This window comes from Leishmania infantum, chromosome 15, assembly GCF_000002875.2.
Source record: "Leishmania infantum JPCM5 genome chromosome 15".
Taxonomy (NCBI): Eukaryota; Euglenozoa; class Kinetoplastea; order Trypanosomatida; family Trypanosomatidae; genus Leishmania; species Leishmania infantum.
Genome location: NC_009399.2, coordinates 223,517 through 243,342, shown reverse-complemented (window position 1 = coordinate 243,342; position 19,826 = coordinate 223,517). Strand labels below are relative to the sequence as shown.

General features: G+C 61.7%; 3 protein-coding genes and 1 pseudogene across 4 annotated transcripts; all 4 read right to left on the bottom strand.

Annotated features, from left to right (window-relative positions):
• Positions 1-1,224: 1,224 nt before the first annotated feature.
• On the bottom strand, positions 1,225-2,571 carry LINJ_15_0650 (conserved hypothetical protein; the record flags this gene model as incomplete). The annotated part of the gene is made up of 1 exon (XM_001464364.2): positions 1,225-2,571. The coding sequence occupies one exon, from the start codon at positions 2,569-2,571 to the stop codon at positions 1,225-1,227; it is 1,347 nt and encodes a 448-aa protein (XP_001464401.2).
• A 2,447-nt stretch (positions 2,572-5,018) lies between these two features.
• Positions 5,019-6,587, bottom strand: LINJ_15_0640 (annotated as a pseudogene). Its single transcript has one exon. A coding segment is annotated over exon 1 (1,569 nt).
• A 2,300-nt stretch (positions 6,588-8,887) lies between these two features.
• LINJ_15_0630 (conserved hypothetical protein) lies at positions 8,888-12,631 on the bottom strand (the record flags this gene model as incomplete). The annotated part of the gene is made up of 1 exon (XM_001464363.1): positions 8,888-12,631. The coding sequence occupies one exon, from the start codon at positions 12,629-12,631 to the stop codon at positions 8,888-8,890; it is 3,744 nt and encodes a 1,247-aa protein (XP_001464400.1).
• A 1,882-nt stretch (positions 12,632-14,513) lies between these two features.
• LINJ_15_0620 (hypothetical protein) lies at positions 14,514-19,817 on the bottom strand (the record flags this gene model as incomplete). The annotated part of the gene is made up of 1 exon (XM_001464362.1): positions 14,514-19,817. The coding sequence occupies one exon, from the start codon at positions 19,815-19,817 to the stop codon at positions 14,514-14,516; it is 5,304 nt and encodes a 1,767-aa protein (XP_001464399.1).
• Positions 19,818-19,826: the final 9 nt, after the last annotated feature.

Below are 19,826 nucleotides of genomic sequence, written 5' to 3'. Positions count from 1 at the left end.
TTGCCAGGCCATATGCTCGAGCCTGGGGTGTTGTGATCTCGTAGGAGATGGCGGCACCTGCTCTGCATGGCCAGTTTCTTTTTTGCATTTCGATTCGTTAGCGGCTGCTCTTCCTCCTGTCCCGTCCCAGAAAGAGAGGGGGAGGGGTGATACGAAGGAAACATACGTAAATACACTATGGTGGCTGCGGTGGTGATGCGGCTATGTAAGGGGGAGAGGTGGTGGTGGTGGTGGTGGTGGTGGTGGTGGTGGGGCTAGGTATGCTGGAGTACGGTAGAGGGCAAGCGGTCAGGTTAGGGCACAGAGGGAGAGAGCATTGCGACTCTCCGGCTTGTGTGCGTCGTGTGACACAGCTGCGCCTCCCACTCACTTCCTTCCGTTGAAGCGCAACGAAAGACGTGAACTTGCTCGCCCTTTTCCTGCTTCACTGGCCGCTGTATGTATAGGGTGTGGCACGCGCACGTATTATGTACGTGCGCGTGTATCGATCGGAGTTCGTTTCCTGCTGAGGGAACGACGCTGCGTGTGTGTCTGTGGCAGGGGCGGCCCGCGGGAGTGACACACGGCGAGGGACAGGAGTGAAGTCTGTAATGGTGGCGGATGCAGCGGAGGGTGAGCAGAGGTAGAAGGGGAGGGCGATGAAGAGAGCACGAGTGGAGGATGGCAACACGGCGCTAGCGAACATACACGCCCGGATTTGATAGGTATCCGCTCTGCATCGCACAAAGTCCCTCCTCCCCCACCAAATTAGCGTCGAGCCTCCTCATTATGTCCCTGCTTGCTCCACGGCCGCTCGAGTTGCCGCAGAGCAGAAGACAAAAACATGCGCGGGCGAGGGCGAGGGCGAGGACGGCTGGCGCGCTGAGAGACGTACATACGCATAGCAGCGCTCCATCCGAGAGAAAGCGTGGGCATGATTCGTAGAAATGCACTGGTAGAGCTACAGGCGCTGCTGCTGCAGCAGACACGGCGCGGCTTAGAAGAGGACCCTCGCACTGTAACGATGATCCTCGTGTTTCCAGTCACGGCACCTGCGTATTTCGTCTCTCTCTCTTTCCGTGCGCGCCGATCTGCTACTTTGGCCAGACGGTTGCGGCGCGGAGGCGACTGCGCACTCATCCTACGAAGCGAACATACGCTGCGTAGACACACTCACAGACGCGGGCTCCAGCAGCTCCACTCGGCGCACCTTCACAACATAAACACACTGCATCACACTCGTCGTTAAGACTTCATGCTGCGCAGCGCCAGCAACGTTGCCTCCGCCGCGGCGCTCTCGGCGTCGCGCCGGTTGTTCCACCACCTCGGGGACTTGAAGCGGGCAGCACCACCCTTTTTATTGAGCAAAGGCAGATCAACGGTGGCGAGGTAGTAGCGCGGTCCTCGGCGGTTGCCGTTTTTGCTGTTCTTGGTGTTGTGCGCACCGACAATGCCGAGCTGCTCCAGCGCGTCAGCCGGCAGTTCCGCCTCGATCTTCTCCTCTAAGCTAAAGATGCAGCTCTTCGAGACTGGCGTGTACGGCCAGCGCCGTTGGCACTCGCTCTCCAGCTCCTCGCGCAAGAAGCGCATCTGCTGGATGCGCTTCTTCTCCTCTGTCGCTTCCCTGCTGGGGGCGATGATGACGTTGCCGCTTGTGCCCTGACGCAGGCGTGCGTTGCCACCGCCGCGGCCGATAACCGCGCCACCATTGCTGCCGTTGCCGTTACCTGCAGCACTCTCCGTTGCTGCGGCTGCTGGCGCGGATGAGGCAAGGCAGAACGGAGACGCGGCGTTGTTCTTCTGGAGGTCGCGCTTCGCCAACCCCGTGAGGCTGCCATCGCTGAGGTTGAACACCTTGCTTTCCTCCAACAGCTCCTTGACGGCGACCCACGCGAAGCGTAGCTGGTCCAGCTGCAGGTACGTGAAGCGCCGCAGCTTCTCGCAGTCCTCGTAGTAGAGAAGAAACTGATTGTGGCCGGGCAGCAGAGAGAAGTACGCCGTGCTGTTCGTGACGGTTGTCTCCGTCATGGCCCCTGCGGCGCCAAGAGACGCCGGCGCGTGAGAGGGCTGGTGGACGGCGCGATAGTCTCCCTCGACCTTGGAGCGGGTGATTACCTTAGGCCCCTTCGGCGTCGGCAGGGTAAAGGACTCGATGAAGTAGCACAGGTCCGTGTGCTGCGGAATGATCTTGCTGCCCTCGACGAAAAACTTCTCGAAGACGGGGAGTAGCCTCAAGGCGGCACGGACGTCATCATGCGGAATTGCGTCGAGGTCGAAAGACCCGTCTGCTGCAGTGGCACTGGTGCTCTTGCTGCCACCGGCTGTGGCTGAGACGAGGCTGCTCTTATCCCCACTCTTCCTGCTGTGCTGCACAGTCGTCTTCGGGAGCCACCCGGCGAGCTCATAGACCGGCAGAAGCCAGTGCAGCGCGCTGAAGATCGTGATTTGGTGAAGGCCGGAGGAGGCCGCTGGCGCGGCGACCCCGGGCTCCGACTGGGGACTTTCCTTCGCTACCTTTGTGAATGTGATGGGGTACGTCAACGGCTCCTCTGGCGGGGGTGGGGCAGGCCCAGCAGTCGCCGTCTGCGACATGAGTACTATAGAAGAGGAAAGCACAGATCTCTGCGCGCGCGCGCACACACGCAAGACGGTTGATTAGGGTGGAGAGAGGAGTGGGCGGTGGGGGGGGGAGGGGCACCGTGCGAGTTCTTTGTGCTGTTGTTGGCAGCCCCACCACGTCAACAGTGAGGCACAGGACCAAAGAAGGTACGGAGGCGACGCCGGCAATGCAGCGAGCATGGGGAGTAGAGCAGCGAGGTTGATGGTGAGAAGAGGTTCAAGAGAGGAAAGGAAATCATTGAGGATCAGGAAAAGAAAGAGAAGCAACCCATGCGTGCGCGTGCGTACATGTGTGTGTGTGGGTGTGGATGCCAAGCAGTTCGCCCCATGATGCATATACCGTAGACGTGGATTGCTAAGGTAACGCAGCACAGAAGCGTGACCAGTAAGCGCGTGCTCGCGCATACCATTCACACCCTCTCCCTGCTGTCCACAGGGGGACACGTGACTCTTTTTGTGGGCCGGGAAGCTTTTGAGTTGAGTCGCCAAATAGCACATCCTTTTCTGCGAGCACATGTGTGTTGCTGCTCAGGTGTGTGCGACAACGATATGAGAAAGAAACGAAAATGGCGTACCGAAGATGTGTCGATTAGCGTGCGCGTTGGTGAGGGGTAGCAACCATGCATGTGCACGCCTCTGCCTCCTTGTTTTTCTCTTGCATGTGAACGCGGTCGCTGTGCCCTTTTTCTTGCTGATCGCCGCCCGGGTCGCTCATCCCGTTCGCACGCGCGACCTTCGCTTCGCCACTATTCCTCCACCACTTTTCAACGTGCAACCAAAGTTGCGAACACGCAGATGCACGAAAAAAGGCATGCCTAGACGCATCCATCCACCCCCATCTTGCCAGTGAGGTGCCTGTTCGCGCGGGGTAGAGGTAGAGGTGAGAAAGACAGACAGCGGTGAGAGAGGAGTGGAGAGGAGGTGGGCCCGAAAGGCACACACACGCACATACCGAGGGCACACGCCGCAACCTAGCAGTGGCCTTTGACTTCGACGCCCTCGCCTCCTCTGCCACTGCCCTTCTCCCATTTCACTCTGCAGCTGCACTGCATCGCGCCCATGACCTCTTCCTCGCTGTGACAGGTTGGCCCAGAACCATCAGCAAGCGTTCCTTCGAGCGAGGGGATGAGGGCGGGAGGAGGAGGGCGTGCCGGCACACGTTGCGCAGAGAGAAAGCAAAATGAGATGGCAAGCTTGCGAGGTGACTGGGCAAAGTCCCTCATCTACCCCCGATCTACCCCCCCCCCCCCCAAAAAAAAAAAAATAAATAAGACGGAGACCGACCGGTGGACATGTGGGGAAAGGCAGAGGCATGCACAAACACACCGCCGTACGCGCGTGTGATGATGCGAGAGGGGAGGAGGTGCATCGTTCTCCATTTCCGTGGGTGGTTGGCGAGAACCACAAAGGCCAGAATGAAAGGGAAATGAACGTATGGACTCGCGAGGGATGAATGAACAAAAATCGATAACACACGGCCGGAAAGGACTGATATGGCACACCAGCGACACACATGACCACACACACACACACGACGACGCACGTAACTGCAACTGGTCATGTGATGCCATACAGTACATGAATACATATATATATATATATAGTAGGCTTGCCTCTCTTTTTGCGAGTACCCACAACGTGTGCGCGTGTCCATTCCTCTGCCACCAGGACGTGATCTAAAGCGCTACACCCCTCCCCTCCTCCCTCCACCGACCGGCCTGTCCACAGGGCCCCCACATCGTGCGGCGCGACGCAGCGGTAGATACATGCGTTACAGCAGTGCGCCACCCCTGGTGCCTCCCTCGGGGGTGGCACGCAGCCGCCCCACACCAGTAGGCAGTGTGAGGGCCGGATGGGATACGCTCGAGTCGCGCTGACGCTCTGCCCATCGCATGGATGGCACACACATGTTCACACCCTCGCAAGCTGCTCCGACGCAACGCCAGCCCGGGACCTCGCCGCCGATACCAGCAGCGATGCATCGCTCTGACTCCCCCATGCGGTAAGTGCTCGGCGTTTGGCAGGGATGGTGGGGTTGCCCCGCACGGAGAGGTGCGTGTGTGTGTGTACCCCTCCTCCTCCCCGTGCCACGACGGATAAATCGAGGGAGGGGGTGGAGGGGGGAGAGAGAGGGCGCAGCGAGGCGAAGCAGAAAGACACGCACGCATGTTCACACACTCCTATATATATATATATAGGTATGTAGGTATATAGATGCACAGCATTACTACTCTACAGCGTCTGGAGAACATGGCATCCTCCATACCGAGACGGGCAGGCAAAGGCGTGAACCCTGGTTTAGCTGACATACCCCCCCCCCCCCATTCATGAACGCGCATGCAGAGGAGAGCGACAGGAAGCAGCAGGGGTGGCACGCATGTTCGCCTCTCCTTTTTTTGTTTCCACGAATGCGGCTGAGGTCATGAATGGCTGCTTCACTTTGTGCTCGCCTGCTTGCGGAACAGCGTGCGCTCTGTCATACTGCAGAAGGCCTCCCATTCCTCCTGGCCGACCCCCTCCCTCTCCTTGGCGTTGGCGAAGATGAACGCGTCCGGCAGCAGTTGAGGCACGACGCGGGCACGCAGGCGCTCGCAGGCGGCCGCGTACTGCGGGTTTTCTGCTAGGCTTTTGGGCGGGCTAGCTCCGTAGAAAAGAGGCGAGTCAACGACGGTCAGGCGGCCACCGTACCACGAGGGAATAAAGTCCTCGTGGATGTACTCGGCCAGCGCGTCGCGCAGCGCATATTTTGCCTTTTCCGAGTCCGCCCCGACCGCGGGAGCCCCGTCGTCGTCGCTCTCTTCGCTGTCGTTCGTTTCGTGGCTCTGCGACATGTGGTTCGAGTCGCTGCTGAGCTCGTCCAGGGTGGCCCTGTTGGCGGCGGAGAGAAGGACAATCTTCTTCTGCGTCTGCGGGTCCAGCCACGGTCGGACGAGCTTGAAGAACATGTTGAACACAAATCCGCCGTTGATGATGATCATGCGGCTCATGTTCTCCGGGTAAAAGCTCTGCCCCGTCAGCGAGAGAACTCGGAAGAGTTTGAAAGCCTTCTTGCACTTGCTGGAAGTCAGGTGGGACAGCTTGATGCTACCGACGTCAACGAGGCAGGTGGCGCCGCCGCCGTTGTCCATGAACGTGTCCGTGGACGTCGGCTTCACCGCGGTCTGCACGTGCAGACCTTCCCGGATGATATATTGCTGGTTGTAATTCAGCAGGCGCGAGATACGGCGGCCTTTCTCGACCTCTCGCAGGTACACCCGTGACAGCAGATTGCTGTAAGGCGGCGTTACGGAGTGGAAGTCCGGGTTGCGGCAGTCGTACTGACCCTCGATGTAGGGCCAACGTTTTTCGAGCATCGCCAGCTCCTTCGGGTTTGGACGCTGGTAGAAGATGACGTGCCCACGCTTGTCCACACCACAGTTCCACGCTGCCCAGCCAGCCTGCAGCAGTGGGCGCGTGATCTTGACCTTCGCCGCAGGGCTAGCGCCTTTCTTCATCTCCTCCATGACCTGCTGCATCAGCTCCTCGCCATCGAGGCCGTTGAAGACCGCCTCCACCTCGCGGTCCCACAAGATCGTATCGAGGTTGTACTTCTCGCGGAAGCCGATGTAGTGCAAGATGTCGTTCGTGGCGAGGTTGACGTCCATGCGCCGGGCAATAAGGAAGCGGTAAATAAGGTCGCAGTCGGACACCTTGTGGATGTCGGGGATGGGCAGAATCTGCTTGAGCTGACGCGGGTCGCGAATGGTCAAGTTCTCGGGGTAGGCAGGCGCCGCACTGTTACCTTTCGACTTCTTCTGCGCATCTGTAGGGTCCGGTTCGAAGGGAAGCGTGCCCTTCGTGTTGATATCCTGCTGATAGCGGAGAAGCCTCACAAACACCTTCCGGTTGGCCGCCTTGTTTTCTTCCTCGATATGCTCGAGCATGCAGCAGTGGGTCTGGTTGGCCAGATCCTTCTCGTACTGCTCTCGACAAGCGTCGAGCGGGGACATGATGAGGGGCAAGCGCTTGTGATGTGTGAGAGAGGCTGGTTGGATAAAGTTGATGGGGAAGGGGGAGAGAGACGAAGAGGTGTGTGCAGAGCGCAGAGACGCAGCTGCACAACACGCACGCAAGCGCAAGGAGATTAAGCACCGAAAAAAAGCAGACGGAGACGGAGAGCGAGAGTGCAGGCCCGTGAGTGCGTGTGAGCGGGAGCGTCGGCTTGCGACGTGCAGAAGGAGGGAGCGCGCGCGATAAAGATGAGAAAGCCGAGGGGCGTGCGTCTCGAAAGACACGGAGACCGAGAGACCGGGGATGGGGGAGGGGGAGGGTGGGAGCCGCTGCTGGTTGGGTGTTGGGCCGTATCGTTGCTGATGATGGCGCCGACGGCTGTGGCGGAGTGAATTGACAGTAGCGTACGGTAGGCTCCTCCGTACGCGGTTCTACAGCCTTCTCAGTCGCAAACACAGGGATCGAGGAAGGGAGGACAAGAGGAGATAAGGAATGAGGCGGCAGCAAGGACTGGCACAACAAAGACTTGCTGGCGGTCGTGGCACCTAGAGAGCAGGAAACCGAGACACGCACGCGTGCACGAACGGAGAGGCAAGGACGCAGGCCAAGGGGGGGGGGCTAAAGGGCAGCGCCGCGAGGCGAGAGGCAGCGACCAGAGGTGTCCCCACACTCCGTCCGTGACTAAGGCCAGATGCGCCTCGACGTGTGTGCGGTGAGGAAAGGGTGGCGGTGGTGGGGAGAGGATGGGGCAGGCGGTGCCCTCGTGGCGAGGGGCAAGAGGTGGATCTGCTCAGTGCACACGTTTAGCTGTGCGTATGTAACGGAGGAAGAGGAGCCGCAGCAACGTACTTGGAAATCTGCGTCTGCGTTATGCTTGTGTCTGTGTGTCACTGCAGAAAGAGGGTGTGAGTAGGGGAGAGGAGGGAGAGGAGGAAGGTTCAAGGGCGTTATTCGCCGCGAAAGAGAAATCCGCCTTTCCTTGCAGAGAGGATAGATGCGGGGGTGTGGGGTTGGTGGGGATGAGCGCAACAGAGGCGCACACGCCGACAGACACACATGGTGCGGGCTGCCACAGCGCAGGGGATGGTGAGCGCGCGTGTATGCGGGACTTCTTCGCTTGTGCGTGCCGTAGGGAGATGCGGGCATGAACGAAGACGTCTGGGACGGGCGGACTAGTTCGGTGGTGGGGTGTGAGACGTGGAATAAGAGATAGACGAGGTGGGCGGAACGAGGCAGGATTGCGTCGGACCAAGCCGATGATGGAGGAGGGCGATGAGCTACCTGAACCGTCTCTGTGCTCGAGAGCGTGTGAAATGGAGCAAGCAACCAAGCGAGGAGGGGGAGACAGCCACTGCTCCTGGTTCTCAACCAAACGCAAGCACAAACATACTCCCCCCCCCAAAGCATACCCTAACCCAACCCATATCCACACTGTCGCTTGCTGTTGCTGCTCTTCTACTTGCCCTCAGTCTCTTCCCTTCTCCCCCTACACACACACACACACACACACACACACCAACGCACGCACGCAGACGCGGCACAGCAAAATAAAAGGGCAGAAGCGAGTAATAAGAGTGGAGAGAGGGGGCCAAGTAGACGCAGTCCACCACACTCAAATAGAGTAGAAAATGGTGCGCTGCCCTCAAAGCCACGGACACGCATATGCGCACCAATGAAAGGACGGACACCGCCCCTCCCTCCCTCTCCCATAGTATGTGTGCACCTACACCACCAATGCCACGCACGCGCGCGTGTTCGTGTACGGGCATATGCGAACCCTCGCGCGTGCCTCTGTTTACGGCTGTCGGAGGATGGCGAGGATAGAGAGGAAGGAGAGAGGAAGGGAAGGAGGGGCGAATACAGATGCCCTGGTCGATGGCGAGAGAGGACGACGAGGGCCCGACGATTAAAACAGAAGAGAGAGCGACAGCCTTAGCGGCGGCCCTTGATGACGTGCAGATGGGAGGAGTGAGGTGGGTGGGCGGGAAGGTATGAGGTCTGCAGGCGAGACAGTGCTCCGCGGTGACGAAGGGGAGGGTGGTGGTGGTGGTGGAGAGACGACAGGGTCACACGTATCGACACACACACACACACACACACACCTGCGCACACAAGAACAGTGATGCATGTCTCTGGTGGCGTGTCCTCGCACCCTTTCCTTCCTTTCCATCACCCCGCTTCCCACGCATCATCATCGATCCTCGACGTCCATCAGCGCACAAACAACGTTCGTTTCGCTCCTAAGTCAGCCCATCGCCCAGTCCGACACTTGCACACACGCGCGCTCTCTACATCCTCATCACAGGCCCCTGCCGTCTATCAGTGAGAAGACATCGCTCCCGATGCCCTCGCCGCTGAAGATGAGGTACACAACCACAAGCACGGAGCATGCCATCACCATCGGCGCCACCACCATCTGAATCATGCCCACGTTCTCGGGGGTGAAGACAGTGTCCTTGAGGAAGTTCAGAAGACTCATGAGCCCGCTCATGGCAGGCGGGCCGTGCTGCTGCACAAGGTCGGACGCGGTCGCCGTCAACTGCTGCACTGCAACCTTCACCTGACTGCCAGCTGCCATTGACTGGTCAGCCATCCGGTTCAGTCGCTCCTGGGGACGCATCGAGAAGCTGCTGCCGAATATGCTCCCGGTGAAGCTGTTGGAAACGGCGGTGCTGCGACGGCGATACGCCAGCGTCTGCGGCGGCGCAGAGGAGATGTCGCGCATGTGAGGCGCCGCATTGCCTTCCTCATCGACGTCATGCTTGGCACTGCCGCCGTAGCCACAGATAGACTGAAGTAGCTGAGCTGCGAAGCTGCCCGCCGGCACAGTGGCCGTAAGAGCGCCATCTGTGATTGCCCCTTGAATGTCCGCCAGCGAGAGCTTCTTTAGGACGCCATTGCTGCTGGTGGTGGTGGGGGTGCTCCCAGAGCGTCCCACCGCGGTCGCGGCGCTCGAGGCAGCCGCGGAGTCGTCGGCGCTGCGGGCGTTGCCCGGAGCACCACTAGAGGAGGGTGGCGAGTTGTAGCTCAGCCGCACTGCGCCCTGTGAGGCAGCACCGGTACCACCCACTCCAGTGCTGCTGCTGCTCGGGATGCGGCTATCCGGGGAGGCCATGTCCCCGATGGAGGGGGAGGACGGCAGCTGCGGTCGCTGCTGCAGCGGCGAGTCGGAGAACCCGCGGTGCATCTGGCCGTAGACGCCGCTAAGCGACGACCAGCGGGACGTAGGAAGGCCCGCGGCCGCCATCTCCGCTGCGACTGGGTCAAGTGTTTCTGTGCGATTCACCTTGGAGCTGCTAGGGCTGAGAAAACTCTCCTTCAAGTCCATCGGAGTCCCCGTGTTATCGGTCTTCGATGGAAGCGCAGACATCCCATCTGCGAGCGAGTTGCGCGAAAACGTTGGCAGAGTTGCAGCCGAATCCTCCAGGAGCGCCAGGCCACACCCCGATTTGAAGCGCGGGCGCTCGTAGCCCGTCTCGGCGCGTGGGCTCTCACTCATGGGCGTGCTGCTGCCGCGGTAGTCCCCCAGTTCGGAGGAGTTCTCCATTGTGTAATGCGGTGGTGAGGTGGCCTGGTAGGTGCGCAGCTGCCACGGCGACGACATCGTCGTCCAGACTCTGCTGTACGGCGGCTCAGACGACTTGCGCGAAAGGTCGCACATTTCTTCGGACGTCTGCGACGATGAGGGGGACGGCTGGGTGGCGGTGGCCGCACTGACGGCGCCGCCGTTGCCGACGATCGGCTTAGGCGACGGCTGCGCTGCGGACTGGGTTTTTACCTGAAGCGGCAGCACCACCGTCCCGGCACCGTGACGCTCCTCCTTGAACATTTTGCGTGCCTTCGCGCTAACGCGGTTGTGCCGCGTCGCGGCGAAAGACGGCGGAAGTACCAACACAGCTTCCTTGTCGTGAACACCGCCAGCGTTTCTGTTGCTGCCGCTGCCGCCACCCATCCATGAGTGACGGATGCTGTTGCTGCGAACGCTTAGTTGCGAGAGGGGTCGATGCACGATTTTCTGGAGCGGGAGGTTACCGTAGTAGTACTGAAAGGCAGCGGCAGTGATGGGTGACGGCGCCATCACGTCAATAACGGCGCCGCTGCCGCCATCGCCGGTGCGCCACCGGACAAGCTCCCCGAGTATGGGCGGCAGCACACGCCGAGCACCGAGCGGCCGATGCGGCGACTGGACTGAGTTATTGCTCGTCCGTATCCACCCTTGCTCGCGTTTCCGCTCCAGATCGACAATAACGCGCACCAGTTTGTCGAGCCACTGGCGGTACGCGTGCTGCTCCTTCAGCAGCCATTTGCGCGCCTCGTCGACACACTTGTTCTCATCCCCGAGCGGTGCGTAGTAGACATAAAAGGTGGGGCGCTGCGACGTCGAGGCGGGCGGCAACCAGCGCTGCGCGCGATCGCTGCTGTCATTCGCCGGGTTGGCCGCTTCGTTCGCATCACCATCGTAGAGTGTGCGTGTGGCGCCACTGCCCGCAGCGCCGACGCGCGGATGCGTATTTGGCTTTCCAGAATCCTCCCTGCTGGCCTTGGCGAGGAAAGGGGTGCTAGCTGCTGTCGTGCTCATGGAGCTGGGCACTGTGAAGTCGCGGCTGGTGAGTTGAGAGTCACGTGCCGTGCCACCAGATGGCCCGTGCCCAGGGGCGCTCGGAGCGGTGGCAGCGGATAGACGTGAGGCGTCCAGCGACTCACGGGTGGTCATGCTGTCCTGCACGATGCTGAGCGGCTGTGGCGACAGCGAGCGGTCATTGCCGTCCTCTGTGTCGCTCATGTCACGCTTTTCGTGTGGTCGTCGGCTGCGCCGACCGTTCCCGGGTGGTGTCTGGTCCGCTGCATCACCTTTGCGGTCACCCTCGTCGTCGGCACCCCACGGCATTGCCCACTGACGTGTTGGGTGCTGCGTCTTGTTCAGCTGGGGCACAGAGTTGTATGAGTGGCTGTCGCAGTCGCTGATCTCACTGCTGCTGCTGCTTCTACTTCTAGAGCTCTGGAGAGGGCCGTTACCGCGCTTGCTCAGGGCTCGCTGCTGCTGTCCGTCACCCAAAGATGACTTGGCGTCTTTTGCGGCGGTGCGACGGGTTGCCGGGAACAAGGTGGGATTCGGCTTGCCGCCCATGCTGGAAGACTCACGCCTACTCAGGTGGAACACCTCCGTCGCACGGAGCGCGCTCTCGCTGAGTGGAACGTTTGTAACGTCTTCCGTGCCGTGGGTGTGCGCTGCCCTCGGCTGCGGCTTGCTGCCGGTGTCCCTGCTGTGGCCGCCGAGCAGCGGGGGCGAGCCGCGGAGGGCCGGGAGGGGGCAGGAGTCTTGCGTCATTGCATTCCCTCGCAGCGGCGGAACAGATGTGATCCGCGCTTTTCGCTGCACGAGCGGCGCCATGAGGCGCTGCAGCACGGACGGGGTGTCCACCTCCAACAAGAAGGTGCGCCGCTCCCCGGGTAGCAAGACGCAGTCCGCCAGTTCTTCGCGCACCAGCAGCGGCCGATCATCACCGCTGCCTCCGTTATTGCTCTTGCCCACCACTGACGAGGCTGCTTCTGGCGCGGCTGCTGATGATTTCACTGTCCCCGCAGCCGGCGCCGCGATGGGAGGAAATCCCAAGTCTTTCCAGGCCTGCCGCGACACGTCTTCGATGACCGGATCAACAACTCTGGGACCCCACAGTGACGATGGACCGCGCTGATGCTTGTTATTGTTCCCACAACCGCCAACAGCTCCGGCGCTGGAGGCGCTTCCTGGAGGCGGCGCGTACAGGTGTGAGGCCACCGACGTGGAGAAGGACAGCTGCTTGTGCTGCGGCCCGCGGTAATAGAAGAATTGCGGGTGCGATGAGCGCAGAGACACGATTAGTGAGCACGGTTCATCGCGGTCGGGGATGCCACGAGCACGGCGGACCTTGCTGCTGCTTGGCTGCAGCGAGCTCGGTGGGTCCTGCGACGGCGGGTACTGTGTCCGTCCGCTGGTGTTGGTGATATCGATTTGTACTTTGCCATCCGCCGTCAGCCACTGAGTGACACGAAGAAGTGACATAAGAAACCACAGCGTGGGGGAGGGGGAAGGACACACACACACACACAGACCAATAGGAACGCGCTCTAATATATATATATAATAATAATAAATTTACATATATGTATGTGTCTGTGTGCGTGTGCGACTACACGGTAAAGGACAAGGGCGGCAACCACCACTACCACCGCAACCACACAGACAACAGCCAAGAGAAAGGACCCGCACCGCGGAGCGCACGCCTCCGTCAACGCCGCACACAAGAAAAAAGCAAAAAAAACGTCCGTCAACGCGTGCGCAGCCGGCGCGCCGGAGAGACGGGCGCCGCTGGTGGATAAGAGGGGAGGAGAGGAATAGTACGAGCGATGTCGTGTAAAGAGAGGGGGAGGGGGCCACGCGTGGATGGGCGAGCGAGAAGTGGAAGAGGCTTGCCCCCAAGCGACAGCGAACGCGCGCGCACAGAGGCTGACGGGGCGAGAGCGAGAGACAGCAGCGGATGGGAGCGAAAACAGGTGAAGCGAAGAGGAAAACGAAGGGAAAAACAACGCCGACCTCGTCAGCAGCAAGAGCAGCAGCAGCAGTACCACCGCTGCCGACACCAGGGAGACCGAGAGACAACGGGGAAGGGAGAGGGGTCGAGGCGTGGTGGTAAGGGTGGCGGCGTCGGCCGACTCGGAGACGAAGAAGCGAAACGGAGACGACGACGGAGAAGCGGCGGTGAGATGACGACCGACACCAGAGCACACACACACATAAATACACACGCCTACAGACGAGAGGGAGAGGGGCCCCTTCTAGGTGGTGGTTGGAGGGAGGGCGGAGGGATGTGTGTATGTGTGTGTGTTGAGTTTTGACCGGAGGCTCCCGCCAGTGCACACGAGTGAAAGGACAAAAAGGAAGAGCCTTACATCAAAACGAAACCCCACTAAAGAAACACAACGACGCCCTCAAGACAACGACGACAGCGAACACGATGAGGGGGGAACGTGGGACGGGCAGGTGGAGAGGGTGGTGGTGGTGTGCGAGGAAAAGCGGGATGCGTTCTTGTAGCGAAACAAAGGAGATTCCAGCGCTTCAACCTGTATGCCTTTAATAGAGATGAGAGCGAGAGGAGTCGGCGCGTATCTGTCTGTGCACATGTGGGTATGTGCCGGAGTGCAGAGAGCCGCGTAGCCGCAACGGCAGCCTCCTTGTCCTGCGCCTCGTCCTCCCAGAGGCGCACTAGCACTTCTCCACCGCTAGCGGAAGCAGATGTGCACACGTAGACACCGAGGTATGAAGGGAGGCTATGTCTCTGCACGTGTACGTGTGGCACGTGGACACAGACACCTGCAAGCTTGACGTGATTTACGTGATATGGGAGTAGCTGCGCTCGCGAGTGACGAGAGTACGGAGGATGGTGGGAGAGGGTCGAGGGAGAAGAGGTAAGTACATCACAGGGGAAGCGAAGCGCAGGCATGAGCGCATGTGGCGCGGGGGTCACGGAAAGCCCGCTATGCATAGCAGGCACCGGCGTGTGTGTGTGTGTGTGTGCCAGATTCTTACATCTCGTCCACAGAGAAGCAGGAGAGAGAGAGGGCTAAGGGCTGAGGGCTGATAAAGCGCGGTTGGGAGGGGGATAGATGAGGTGCTGTGCAGCCGATAAAACACCTGCCACGCGAGAGGACGATGAGACGATGGTGGTGGTGGCGGTCATGCGGCATAGATGGCGGAGAGCGCAAGACACAGGGTCTAGGCACAAAACACAAGCAGAGCACACGCAGAAGAACCTTGTCGCGATGGCGAGTTGCGCATGTGGTGAGCGGGCGGGGGCGAGGGGAAGGACCGACCGCGCGCACGATTCCGATTTCACGCAGCTCTTCGCTCTACAACACGCACGCGCCCGCGCGCGCTTTCGGCAGTGCTACATGAAGCCGCCCCTCTCTTCCTCGGCTTCTCTCACCTGAATCTTCTGCTCAACGGCGGCCTGCCGCAGCAGCGAGGCCCGCGTGTGCCGCGGCATCATGTTCACCGTCTGCAGGAGAGAGGACATGCGTGCACGCGGCTGCGTCGATGCCGTGGAGCAGGATGCTGCGGCCGCGGAGACAGGCAAAGGAGAGTAGTGGTGCGAGCTCCCCTGATCATAGGCATGCACCGACCAGGCCGGCGGCGGAGATGACGAGGAGGGCAGCAATGCACCAGCTGCTGCGCCGGTGGGCCTGCGCGGGGTCGTGTGGCCGGGCCGAGAGTGCGCTGACGAGGAAGACGCTCGCGTCTTCGCCGTCGGCGCGGAGGAGGCGGAGGCGGCTTGACTGCGTCGGCGCGAGGTCGACCCAGTCGTCGCACGCGCATCTCCCGGGGCTCGCGACAGTAACTCGAGCTGGATACGAAGCAGGGCGTCTGTGTCGCGATGCCGCAGCTCCCAGCGACGTCCACGCTGGTTCGCCGTGGGGCCACTAAACAGTAGTCGCGCACTGGCCTCATCGACAATAAGCGCTCCATCGACGCAGGCACCGGCATGCGCACCAGCACGGCCGCGGCTGGGCTCGAAGGTGAGCAGGAGGGAGGCAAAGGCGTTGTCTGGTGCCGAGGCCACGGTGATGGGCGGCACCGCACCTCCATTCCGGCGGCACTTGCTTGCGGATCGGCTAACGTGTACCGCCGCGCTGGCGTTATTCTCGGCAGCGGCAAGCGCGCTGCTGAGCATCTGCCCAGACGATACCGCATCCACACACCCCTCCGTTCCGCGGCGTATCTCGTGGTCGTCGTTGCCCATCTCGTGCACCACCTGGTGAGCCGGCGAGCGGGATGGCCGCGAGGTACCGCTGCGCAAGTGTTCCAGCTTCTCCTCCGAGGCAAGGCAGCGGCTTTCGAGTGCCGCTCGCTCAGCTCGCCACGACACGGCGTCTTCCGTGTAGCGCCGCTGAAGTTCCTCCAGCTGCGCTTGAAGAGATTCCAGCTCGCACTGCTGCTCCTGATGCTGCGGATCGGGCCGGGTTGGACCGGGTGCGCGCGGGCTTCTGGGTTGATCGAAAGCACCAGGGTTAATCATGTGCCGCTTGCGTGGCGTTGTCACAGAGGGTGGTAGATGGCGGAGATGGATGTGGTACTTGCTGCTCGACTCTGCGCGGCCCTCCCATTGCTGGCCTCCCTCCGCTGCACTCACGTTCGCGAGACGGTCGCGAGCGTCACGCAGAGCAGTGCGAAGACTGTCCTGGTTTTCTTCGAGGCTGTGCACGCGCTGCGCGTGCTGCCGCAGTGCCTCAGCCATGTCGGCCATCTTCCTTTCTTGGCCCTGCAGCTGTTGATCCCGCTGCGCGACGGAGTAGCGCAAGGCCGCGGTCGTTTCCCACCACGGCTCACACGCTCCTGACGGCCAATCGCGTCGCGGAGTCGCTGTCGTTGACGGTCGCGAGGAGAACGCCTCACGTGCCTCGTTCGTGTTCTTGAGCGATGCACCTCTGACTTCTCTTCTTGCCTCTGCAGCTGCCCTTTCCACTGTCGCTGCTGCGGGCGTGCCGTAGTCACAGGAGTCCCCCACTTGGATGGAGGAGGAGGACGAGTTGGAGAGACGGTGCAAGGCGCAGGTGCCGGTGCCTACCTCGTCCTGCGCGTCGTCGCGGTCCTTGCCTTCCAGTGCTTCATCTGCGTGAGGCAGTCGATAGGAGCGATGATGCGACGACGCGGATGGTGATGCTGCCCCATCGCAGACGTGTTGTTGTCGCTGCGTTGAGCTGGCGCTGAGGCTTCGTGTGCGGCTGCGGGGGCAATGGCTCCCCTTCCGCAGGTGGTCGCGCAGGACATCATCGGCGCCTGCCTCGGCCACGGCCACCGCCTCTGCATTGCCACGAGGGCGAAACGTAAGCGGAGGCTTTGGCACGGTCGCCGCAGACGATGTCGGAAAGAGCAGCCCGTAGAGATGCCGGTTGAACTTGACAGCGAAGAAGTGCACCCACTCTGCGTGGGCGGCGCGGGACTGCGTGCGCAGCAGCAACGGTGCGTGTGGCCGGTGAGCGTAGCGCTGGCCGCTGTCACCGCTCACGCGCCAAGGAGCAAAGCCAAGCGGGCGCGCATCCCCCTGCTCTTGATCGAAAGCATTCTGCAGCGCTGTGGAGAAGGCCTCTGTCATTCCTGCGGCGCGGCGCGCCACACCATCTCTCTGACAGTGCAGAAAGCCAAAGTACGTGTACGTGGCGTCAGTCACAAGCTGGGCCGTCACAGCTTCTATCGTCGAAACGTGCACGGCTTCCAGAGAACCGTGGCGCTGCAGCGGGTAGCCGCCTCGTCCTGGGCGATTCGAGGGCCTTGAATGGCTGCTGCCGCTCCATCCCGTCTCCTCTTGCTCCGCGCTGACGTCGTCGACTGCCACCGCGGCAGCAGCAGCAGCAAAGTCCGGTATAAGGTAGGCAAGCGATGCGTACGGAACGGCCATGAGGAGGCTCTCGCTGGCAAAGTCGGCGTAATCGCGCTCGGTGGGGTACACGCACACGCCGCTATCGTCTGCGACAACGAAGCAGCGGCGCCACGCACCACGAAACGACGGCGCCAACGCCTGCGGCCGCCGACGCTCCACAATGCTGCTGCGAGAGAACCTTAACGCCGATGAGAGCCCCTCGCCCTTTCTGCGCTCGTGCCGCCGCCATGCGGTGCTGTCCTCGCTGAGACTTCGCCGCTTCGCGCCACTGTCGCCGCTGCACTTTACGCCTTCATCAGAGGACGATAGGGAGACCCCTGCGACGCCGTCCTCCGAGTGACCGCCGTCGTCGCCGCTGAACCACACCCAAAGCCTCCCGCTCAACGGGCCGTCGTTCTCATCGCTTCGATGAGGCGGGTACCACACAGAGGGCAGCCCGACGACGTCGTGGGGTGGAGACTCGCGCAGCAGCAGCCGTGGCGGAGGGAGTGCCTGTGGTGCGGTTGCTGCATCGCCGTCAAAAAGCAGCTCCTCGGCCGCTGCTTGCACCGCCGCAGCCAACCGAGCCTCCAGCGCCGGCCACGGAGTCGGCCCGCGCAGGTGCGGCGCAGTAAAGCGCCGATGACGACGTCGACGCTCCCTGCTTTGCTCGTCGGACTCGCCTGCTTGTGCACCGGCGCGCCCATGTGCCCGCTGCGCCGTCTCCGTCGTCCACTTAGCGTAGTGCCGCGCAACGTGCTGCCACGGCCTCTCTGCCATTGCGCCGACGCAACCACCATCGTGCCCATTCACCGCCGTGGCTGCGAGTAGCGCGTACGTTATGAGTAACGAGTATCGGAGGAGAAGCACCTCTTTTTCCAGCGCAAGTTCATCGGCCGCCGGCTCCATCCCCATGCTGTGTGCCGAGAGTGCTGCGACCGCTTTCATGTTCGGCCGCTGCTGCGCTGGCAGTGCATCGTGCGCGTGGGTGATCCGCGGTGGCGCATCCTGCACTGGAGTGGCCCTCTGACGGGCATTACCCTCTGGGCTGGACACGTGACCACTGAGGTGCAGGTATGCAGTAAAGGCCGCTTGCATTGAACGGCTGCTCAGGGAGGCGCCGTATTGTCGCTGCAACTCGGAACATGCGAGCGCAACATTCGGGGAAGCCATACTTTCCAAGGATCTCGCCGACCGCGCGTTCGGCGGCCACCGTCCGCAGCGCGAGGAGCCAACCTCAGCCGCGCTAGCCAGCATGCTATCGCTGCTGTTTTTTCCGTAGCTGTACGCGCCATCATCTGCTCGTCGCGGCGTCGCGTTCTCGAGGACGACGTGCGCGGGCGCGTAGTCCCGGCGATGATGCCGTCGGTGACGCCGCGCGCTCTTCACATTCCGCTGCACTGAACTGTGCGATTGTGTGCTGCCCTTTCCGTATTCCGAGGTATTGCTTCCACGTTCTCCCCGACGGATGAGCAAAGTCTGTGCAGCCAAGACACCCATCACCTCAGCTGGCACCTCGTTCTCCGCCTCTCGCGGCGGCAATCGTGCAGCGTGGCGAGCAAGTTTGCTTGAGTGGTGAGAAGCACAGCCTTCATGAATTCCGTCGCCGCCGTTGTCGCTGGGGTCAGCATCAGCCGGCGCGCTTTCACGATGCACTCCAGACGAACTCCAGCAGCGCTTCGCCGGGCTGAGAAACGACGGCGGCGCACTGCAAATCGCCGTTGCAGTTGGGGCGGCCGTCACAGATTCTGGATCGATGAGCTGCTGCTCATGAGTGGATGCCATGAGTGTGGAAGGAGGCAGACCTTGCTGCTGCTGCGCACAGACCGCGCCACGAACACGCGCAAGGCGGGCGTTCGGCGACATCTTGAATACCTTTCTTGCATCTATAAGCGGCTTTGGCGACGCCAAGCGGGCCGTGCGTCGCGTATGACCTCCATCGCCGGCTCCGCCACAACTGTCACTGCTACTTGCACTGCGAGTGCTAGAGGAGGAGCTGCTGCTGTACGCCACGATACCAGCGCTCCGAAAAAACGGACCTTCGCGACGGGAAGCTGCGATCGTCCTGCTTACGTGCGTGCTGCGTTCGGGAGACGTGCGCTGCAGCTTTACAGGGGAGCGGAAGCCGCGGCGCCCACTAGTGCCGTTGCTGCCGTCGCCGTCGGAGGGGCATGCGTGCCGAGGGTGCTCGAGGAGCGCTTCGCCGCGTGTGCAGTACAGCGGATGGTGCAACGGTAAAACGCCACCACCACTGCGTGGGTGTTGCTCCTCTCTCCCCTGGATGTCCTGTGCAGCCACCGCTGGCGCTGCTTGCACGGCTGCGCCTCCCACGTCGCCTTTTTGTGCAAGCGCCGGCGTAGCGGGCTTACCGGCGGGCGGGCACTGGAGAAGCAGATCCTTAGCTCGTTTCACGTGCCCACTTCGCTTCTGCCGCGCGGGCGGCTCGGCTGATTCTCTGCACCGCTGCCGTCGATCGATGCTGCGCCAGCTTTCTCTAAGAGTGTGTGCCTCGAAGCAGTTGCCGCTCTCCGTGCTGCTGCTGTGGTCGGAGCTGCTACGGGTGTTGTCGTTGAGACCCGCGCTCGGGCGACGAGCACCGACAGCACATGAGGAGCTGCGGTGCGGCGCTCGTGCGTTCGTGTCGCTGCCGCCGTTGGCCGTCGACGCGCCGACCTCCCTCGTCCTCGATGCTCGCCCCTTTTGCGCCTTCGAGTGCCGCTGCTGCTGCGGTTGGTCTTGCGTCCAAGAAGGCGAGACCTGCTGCTGCTGCTGCTCCAGGTGCGGCGTTGGCGGGCGTCCCTGCGCACACCACTCCCCTTTCAGAGGCCGGAGCATGAGGCGATA